Here is a 9,340-nt window from a genome sequence, read left to right on the forward strand (position 1 = left end):
CTAATAACTGAAGGGGTTCTCGGTGTGTACAGTTTTACTGTAGGCATCATCTTTATTCAAATCCTTATGGTATTTATAAAAGTTGCAGTGGATTAAGTGAAGCCTTGCATCTGATTACTAATTAATATTTGTAGTTTACTTTTCACTACCTACTTGTTTGACATTTTAATATGAAAAGGCTTTTAACAGACTTCCAGATGAAATTACTTTCTAATAAGGCTCCATGCAGGGAGTGGAGGTGAGGTATCTTCCCCCAAAGTATTTATTTAAAGGGACTTCATCAAAATAAAAGCATTTTAAATAAATTCCTTACTTTATTACTAATAACACTAGAGATTATCCAAATTGAACAGAGTTTTAAAATCGAACTAGTTTTTCACCACTGGTGTGTACTTTTTGTACCTTGTTTATCGCAGGCAGGCAAGCTAGATTATTAAATACTATTCTGTTTGTAGTCAGATTTATAGGTTTCATGTTCTATTCTATAGTCGCTTTCTGTTTCTCAGACACTAACACATGCACTGTAAAGAAATATTTAGATGCTTGGGAAAAGCCATTTTAACTGAAAACCCTTTTTTATTTTATTAAAACGTCTTTTCATATTTGATTTTTTTAAACCTCTACAAACCTGCTAAACGACTTGTCCATTATTAGCTTTGCATTAGCTAATATTGGTTTTGCTAATTGGGAACGTCTGAACAGAGAGACGCACATTCTTCTATAGACCGTTAGAGGTTGAAGTTTGTCATTTGTCATTAGAGAACTTCTTTTCCTAGATTTGCAATCAAGTACCTGTTTTTATGTATGATGTTGACGGCATGATTATGTGAGCATCTTGGATATACCTGACTTCCCCTTTCACTAATATGAAACTATTTAGATCATTAATTTTCCTTATTTAATTTTTGTGCACATTTTCTTTTAATTGTAGTGACTTCCTAGATGATCTGTCCATTCTGTACTTTTGTCTTTAGGTGTATATTTGGGTACTGAATGAAGAACAAGAATATAAGAGAGCATTTGATTTGGGAGCAACTGGAGTGATGACAGACTATCCAACAAAGCTCAAGGAGTTTTTACATAATTATTCAGCATAAGGGGGGAAATCAAGCAAGACCCTACAAAGTGGACAGAGTGAACCAAGGATTTCATTCCTTCATCAGAATTTTTTAGCACTATATGGATAAATCACTTGCCCAATGGTGAAAGATATAATCAGCTGGGTTATATTACCTCATTCTTAAATCATTACATGATGTAGAGATTGTATACAGTTTTATTTATTTAAAATTTTAATTGCATAGTTTACATTTGTAAATAGATTGTTTAGCAAGAGTACACTATACTAATGGTGATGTATAGAAAGAAGGCTGTGGATAAGGGTACTTGTAAATAATATGCAGTATTTTACCGATCACAACTGTCCATACCCATACATCAAGAAATAGCATTTGGAAACTATTCCAGTCCAATGCTGTTGGGTAGAGATTAATAGCTGGCACTGCGTCATTGTATTTACATCTCATTGATTGAGCTGGCTGTTGATTTCCAGATAATCTGCATTGAGGAAAAGAAACTAGCACACAGGAAAAGTAAGAAGTTGGATCTGTGGATATCTGGACAGATTACCCTGCAAAATGTAGTCAGTAAAGGTAGTAGCTACAGTAATGTATTTTGACTAAAACTAAATCCTTAGACCAACATAGGTTTACTTAATTGCTTTTATTAATGAGAATGTTGGGGGTTAGTCTCCAGCTGTAATTTGGGCCTCTTTTTGGTGTAATAATATCAAGTTCAGTCAATAAATCATAGTATTTTTAGAATCTAGCCCTTCTTTATGGAATTATCATATTGTTATGTTACTCTTTTTTTGTTAAGTTACTTATTGTTGACAAGGGCTGCAATTTTTTTGCCTAAATCTGAATTTATAAACCAATTTTACTGCTATAAAATTGAAAAAGGTAGTTGTTTCCAGACTTGTTGTATAAATTGCATATATTTGTATATCTTCATTAATTAGTTTAGGTTAAACTTGAAAGGTGCTAAAGATGAAAAATCCGCAAAAGGATTCATTTCTCAGCTTTCTTTCAGTATAACTAGAGAGGATTTTTTAAATAATCCTTACCACAATCAGAGCCCTGTAATTCTGGATGGAGGTACAGTAGGGCTAATCTGGAATGAGTAACAGAGCAAGTGTAGCTCACTTGGTAGATAATGCCCACGATGCTGCCTTGGCAATTCGTTAGCCAGTTTTCCAGAAAAGGAGGGTTGCGCTTACCATTGACTGAGGAAAACAGAATTCAGTTCTGTGTTTAAAATAATCTTTACAAAGGGAAAATAAATGTTTAGATTTTTTTTTCTTTTTTCACTCCTGTAGTTCCAAAAGAGTTTGGAGATATTTTTAAAACTCAATTCTGGCATTCTGTTGATGCCTAACGTGAGCCAAGGGCCTCTTGGGGAGGAATGCTGGTAGCAGAGGAATTCTGAGATACTTTAATCTCACTCTCTATACCAATTTTGTTGAATATATCTGCATAAAGACTTAGCACAGGAATGAATTGCTTGACTGAGATGTTAACGCACAATCTCCATTGGGTAATGGGTTGGAAATCATATTTAATGTGAGGAACCAAAGATGAGACCTAAGATTGGTCTAGGGACTTGGGAACAACAAAGAAAACAGCCATTAAAAATAATTTACCAAGAAAGACAAATATACATTTAATGTGTATTATGAGCCACTGGGTCAGCACTTGTTGTGTAAAAGTCCTTTAAACAGATTTACTTAATTATCCTGACTCTTCAAAAACAAAACAACCCCTCCCACACCACCATTTTGCAATACATATCTTGACAATCAGAGTGGCAGTGGTTTGTATTAGCTGTGTTCATCTTTAAGGGGATTTTTTTTCCTAACCAAAAATAATAAATTCAATATGCATGAAATTTAGACATGCGCACCGATGAAATAATGTTACTAGGAAAAACCAGGAAATCCAGAGTATCAAGGGAAGGAGGTTGCCCTAGAAATGCACACTCTCTCTTCCCGTTATCACCAGCAGGAATTGCATGTGTATGTCAAAGAATGGAGCTGGTGATTTCTTCTTGTGTGTTTTTGCATTACTACTTTGGCATTGTTGTTTTCATATATTTTTGGATGATGTGGTCTGTATGTATGGAATGAGCTGTAAAAGGCTCAGTAACTTAGTCATTAGACATGACTGGAACTAAACTACAATAGTATCTGCTCCTGACCTCTTTTGAGGGACTTCAGCTGTGAGAATGTGACCTCGCTCAATAATAAGACCTAGTCAGATGTAGTAGTAATATACTTACAAATATTTTAATTAAGGAATGACTTAAAATAAGAATTTTCTTCCTGCCTCCTTAAACTTGTACGGGGTATCTTGATTCCCTCCTTAGCCTCCCAACCCACATCTTGTGCTCCAAAGCAGCAGTCTTGCAGCCTGTTACCTGTCCTAGTGCACAAGCAAGCCTGCTTTCTAAAGTAAAGTGTTAGAATGTTAAGCTTGTCTGGATGGATGAACATTCACAGGTGCACTATAATCACCCCATGTAACAGCTACTACATGTCATCTGTATTCTGAGGAATATTTTCCCTGAGTAGATTGTATGGAAGAAACCTCTTCTGAAGTTTTAAGTGAACCCACATTAGAGATTTGGGCAAATATGTAGCTAGGTTTAAATAGACGTGGATCTAATTTTGTCTTAATACAATCAATCTTATGGCATCTCAGTGAAAGAGAGCAAAATAGAAGTCCTGTTCTAACAATTCAGATGAAAAATATGCATTTTCAGTAACTTGTTATATGCTAAGCTTCTAGATCTTTGTCCAGACCAGTTAAGCTTCAGCCAGATAAATGCATGTGACCATATAGTTATGGATGTCTTGCTTTTTAGCAGCAATGGAGAGCTGCAGAATACTGTTTTGTTACATATGGGAAATGAGCCACACCCGCCCTCCTTCTGAGCCTATGCACTTGCTGCCTACTACAGTTTAATTTCTGGGCAAGCCTGTATTCACAGGAAAGTTGCCCCTGTCATTATTTTGCTAGATCAGCCCAGTGTTTGGATCTAGATACAAGATCCTGAATGATTTATTTTTCCTTTTCTGGAGGCATTGCTTCCATGTTTACAACACACATGCTCTGTTTTAAAAAAAAAAAAAAACTCAGTTGTTGGAGAATAATGACCTTTATCACCTACACTTTAAAGCCAAAAGTTGTTTGAAATTGGGGAAAGCTCTAAGCTTTGTAAATGTGGCATTCATGGCTTTTAGATTTCTCAGCTATTTTCTCATAGCATGAGACTCAAATTTCCACATCCCAACGTGGATGAACAGTTCTGCTTTAATTACAACACTTCTGAACCCAATATAGAATAATAAAGTGAAATGATAGGAAATTTCATTTGTTAACAAAATGTAGGTTCCAACATTTCAGGGCTTCTTCAGCCCTCTTGTGACAATTGAGTTCTTTTCAGAGGCTCAGCACACTCTGTGACCACTGAACTTCCCAAATTTAAATGCCTGCAATGTTTGTAAATGGCCTGTGTCTTGGTAATCCATAAATCTGTTATAGGTTATCTGAAATTTGTTGGCGCTGAGGATTAGTGGAGGTCAGTTCTGGAAAATATGCGTAATTCATTCACTTCCACTTACTTCTGCTAAGAGCCAAAGTTTGATTACCCTTAGCACACAGCAGACACCAGAAGACATTGGCTGAATGATATTTTGAACTGCTGTTGCACAGTACTTGTAAGACTGTGATATCCCGTTTATGGCTATAACAAATCATTTACTGATCTAGCTAACTATACAAGAACACAAAAATGTTTGTTCTATTAAACCATTATTTTGAATACTCCGGAAATCAGTGTAGACGTTTAAATGCCAGATTCTTGTACAGAAGAACATGTGGTCAAGCCTTGCACTGTTGTCCAAGAGAATGTGCTGTGTATCAGTCCCTCTGTCGGGGCAGAGGGAGGGGATGTTTTCAGGTACTTGTCATTCTAAACATTTGTTCAGTGCATTCTTTCTTGTGACAGAGGTATCTTAAGTATGAAGTATGCGGCAAAATACTCCATGCACTTTTAATTTGAAGACATTGTCCCATGCCTCTCCTGCTGCTGGTGCAGAACTATGAAGCAATGTCTTTAGTTCTTTTTAAAGATAGGTTAGGATTTATGAAATGACACATTAAAACATGTTTGCTCAAAAAGATCTAATCTGAATAATTATTCATTCTAATATCCTTGCCTTTAATAAAGACTGATTTCTGGGATCATGTTACTATACTCTTGAAATGCAATGAACATCAGTGATCTAGTGCTGCTCCTAGTCTGTGGGAGGGTTGTTCAGATTGGGAGATGACTCCTGTTGTGAACTTCATAGAAATCCTTGGGGAAACTGCATTGGTTCCCTCGTTTAGTGGTGATAGGTCTTGGAATAGGTCCAGCGACGCACTGTGTGCTCTTAATTGAAGGACCTGGGTTTGAACGTATTCTCTGAAGTGGCCGCTGCATGCTTGCATTCAGACAGATGTAAATGCAATATAGCAGGTCACTGATGCTAACCAAACTGGGAAAAGTCCGGCTGCAGATACTGAACATGGGTGAGTAGTAATGTTTCACCCACTAAGCACTGCATTATATGCTCATCTCACTGCCTGTGTTTGTTCTCTTGGGACTGACTGTGCTTGACAGTGACTTCAAAACTCTGCTTCAGAATCCAGTTAGTGGTGCTTCATGAATGTTTAAAGAAGGCTCTTCTGCAAAAGAGGCAGCAGATGCTCCTAAAATGACAGATTGGTTTGAATCTTGGTTATTTAAAATTCTTCAGACACACATTGGTGGAAGGAGAGAGATGAATCTACAAATTGTAATAAACTCTTACAATGTTATCACAGATATTAAACTTAATGTAGATGGGGTTGTGTGATTGTGTTAAGACAAGAAAGGCGAAGTGTGAAGAGCCCTTGTATCTAACCACTAGTAGGAGGCATTCCAAAACTTAGAGTGCAAATGTGGCCCAGTTGGTTTGCCTTTTTTAAAATCACCGTTATTTTTCCATGATGGAGGAACTGTTTGTGTGACAATTCTCTCTGGTTGTCTTGAATTGTAATATTGGTTAGCACCATCCATCCAAGGGTATTGAGCACCTTGCACAATTAGGGCTAGAATATACACACTCCCTGGCTCTAGGTTTGAAGAGTAGAGATTTAGAATGATCATAGTCTGCTTCGGTGAAGGCTGCTGGCCTAATGCAGGAAGACATTAGATCAGAGTTTGAGTCTTCATCATAAACTCATTCAGATTTTGTAACCACACAAAACTGGCACATGATTTGCAAGCAGAAAAAGTACCGAGGAAACAAACCATGTATTTGGGGAGGTTAAAGGTAGTGAGGGGCGGGCAGGGGGGAATTTTTACAGAAGGGAAGTAGTATGAAAACGATATTGGTCAGTTCTTAAGTTGGTCATAATCTGGGAGCAGCGGCTTTGGTAAAACTGCTTAAAGTGCAGTCCTCAGCAGCAGAGCTAGATGTAATAAATAAATTGCCAGGTCTGTGACTGACTCTCCTCCCACATCCTGCCACTTTAAGCACTGGTTTTGCTTTTGAGTATGTATCTAACAATTCAAATGCAAGTTGGGATGACATGAGGAGTGCATCAGTGGCTACATATATTCTAAATGTTCCTAGTCTGTCCATCTCAGATTGGCCAAGTATACCTTCAGGTATACATGGAAGCAAAACAAATGGGTGCAGGACATGTTACAGAGGAACATAAGAATATCTATATTGGCTTAGACCTGTGGTCCACCTACTTCAGTATTCTGTCTCCAACAGCAGCCATATAAAATTGATTTAGGCATCAAGAGGCATTGGCATTTCCATTTGCCAAACTAGATTATGCCCTTTCATACAGAAGACTTCCCCCACATGCTAACTCAAACTATTCTGACATGTGCAAGCGTTGCACTGTAGTGTTGCACTGGGTTTAAGGTAGGTAAAACTGTTGTTTGGAATGTCACTGAGCAAGAGGAATGAGAGTGATCGTCTGAGACAATCACTACCCCTAGACAAGAATCTAACCCGTTAGCCCAATGGAATATGCCGGAAAGGGACTATTTATCCAAGAAACTGAAATAGCATCCGGTATTAACTGTGGATTAAGCATTTTAATGTTAACCATGGTGGTAGTGCATATTAAGTGGGCTTAGTAAATGGCTACATCTGTGAACATATTGGACCTGAATCTGAGATGCACTGGGCATATGCAACTCCCATTTAAGTTTGGCTGGTGCTCAGCACTTTCAGCGTGAGACCTATTGTTTGTATAATAGCCCCTTTCTAGCGCTTAGTAAAAACATGGTTGTAGAAATTATGGGGTTTAGGTTTTAAACTACAATAACACATCACTTTGCCTCACCACTGGCTATAAGAAATATTTGTTTATACCTTTTTTGTATAGAAATGTCACGCTGTGGCTGGTGATTGATCTAGAGCAGTGACTGATAGGTTTATCAGCATTAGGCCATAATGTCACACATTTGTAAAGTGACATGCAGTCATAGAATAGGTCAGGCTTTCAAAACAAAGCAACAGGAGGAGCTCGTGTGTCATGGTTGTTTGAGCATCTGTTCTGACCTATTTATATATATTAGGCTCATTAATCTAAACCATAGAATGTAGCAGTTTTGCGGATGTGAAGGATTTTGTATGTAACCTTCTGGGGGAAAAATGCAATTTTCCCATTCTCTATGCACATAAACTACTGTCTCTGAGGATTTGGGTCCAACAGGCTGAAAACTAGAGCAGCTTTGTAAAAGTGACATGACTGCCTAAAAAAAAATTTAAAAAAAAAAATTGGTTTCATCTTAACTTTCTTCATTTAACATTTTCCATTTGACTTGCACTGAAATGAGAAGTTGAAGGTCACTGGATAGTTTGAAACATGATCTTACAATGTAGCTTCTGTAAACTGCTTTTAATGTATCCTCTGCAGAGATACCTTTTTGTAACCTCTTTAGGATACTTGGTCAATTGCAACAGATTTCCCTACTGGTGATGAATACTTCTCCTCACTCTAGTAATAAAGAACTGTCCCAAAATTATGATAAACGTATTGATACTCTCCAAGATCTGCTCTTAGAGTATGAACCTACCAAGTAATAAGTTTAAATGATGCTTCTGATTACAGCTATCCCACTTTCAGGCACAATTTCAATAAAGAGATTCTATATGTTTTCAGCATAGCTCTAAATTTGACCAAAGAAGGTCTTCATTGGAGCATGCTCATGACCATGCACTTTCTCCCAACTGGGGCAGCAGGTTCTATAAGCCTCGAGAATTACAATTCCACCTGTTCCGAGGGTGAAATCCTTTGAATAACACTTGAGCTGTAGATTTTAAGTTTTAAAATCTTCCACTTCAGGTGAAAACTTAAGTTCTAGGACAGTATGGGTGGCTATTTGAGGGATCAAAGCATTCCGTAGCTTTTACGTGGCAGGCTGATGGGAAGGATATTTACCCACTTGCTTTGGGGCAGCACTTTATTTCAATTTTATTTCTTGCTGGAAAATCTAACTGTGAAATTGCTGGGGTAGGAGAGACTGATGCACCACATATCTGGAGAGGAGGTGGAGTGTATGGTCTTCCTAATGTTGAAACCTTGAGGTTGAATTTACCATTTCAGAAGGGGTAACAAATCCCAGATTTGTAACATAACCCTGCTCCTGAAAAGGCTGAAGAGTATTCTAAGAAGTTTAGGCTATAGTGCATGCTTCCTTTGTGTAATGCAATACAGCTTGGCCTGCAGCTATTTTTGAGCATTACCACACTATTCCCTTCTGTCAGCACCACTGTTGATTACAACCTCTGGTACATAAAAAAAACGTTTTGAAGCCATTTCAGATGAATGGTATTGAGTAATGGAAAATGTCATTACAAATGTATATTTGTGTGCTTAAAGGTAGCATTTACTAAGATAGATATTGTGCTGCAGGGTTGTATCTGCTTATTTTCATGTAATGTCATGAATTAATTTTTATAAAGCAATGATTGTGGTAGGCCAATAAACATAAAGGCCATTTTTAAAGCAGGTTGGTGGTGTTTTTGTTTAAATTCCCATGGAAAAGATGATTGATCAATCTCTGGCTAGCAGGAAAAGCTGTCTGACACTTTAATTTGGTAAAGTATAATTTCTTCTAAAAAGCTGATTTGGGGCAAGAGCCAGGTCAATAGAAAACTAAGCCATTTACTGCTGTTCACTTGTATATTGAAATTTAAGAAGCTATAGTTTCAGTGGTCCTATATTTA

General features: G+C 37.4%; 1 protein-coding gene across 1 annotated transcript in view; it reads left to right on the forward strand.

Annotated features, from left to right (window-relative positions):
• The window catches only part of GDPD1 (glycerophosphodiester phosphodiesterase domain containing 1), a 35,710-nt gene extending 26,591 nt beyond the window's left edge, over window positions 1-9,119 (forward strand). The window contains exon 10 of the mRNA XM_054008262.1: window positions 975-9,119. Within this exon, the coding sequence (XP_053864237.1) occupies window positions 975-1,097 (123 nt within the window). The 3' untranslated portion in view covers window positions 1,098-9,119. The remainder of the gene's footprint in view (window positions 1-974) is intronic.
• Window positions 9,120-9,340: the final 221 nt, after the last annotated feature.

Source organism: Malaclemys terrapin, chromosome 18 (assembly GCF_027887155.1).
Source record: "Malaclemys terrapin pileata isolate rMalTer1 chromosome 18, rMalTer1.hap1, whole genome shotgun sequence".
NCBI classification, from domain to species: domain Eukaryota; kingdom Metazoa; phylum Chordata; order Testudines; family Emydidae; genus Malaclemys; species Malaclemys terrapin.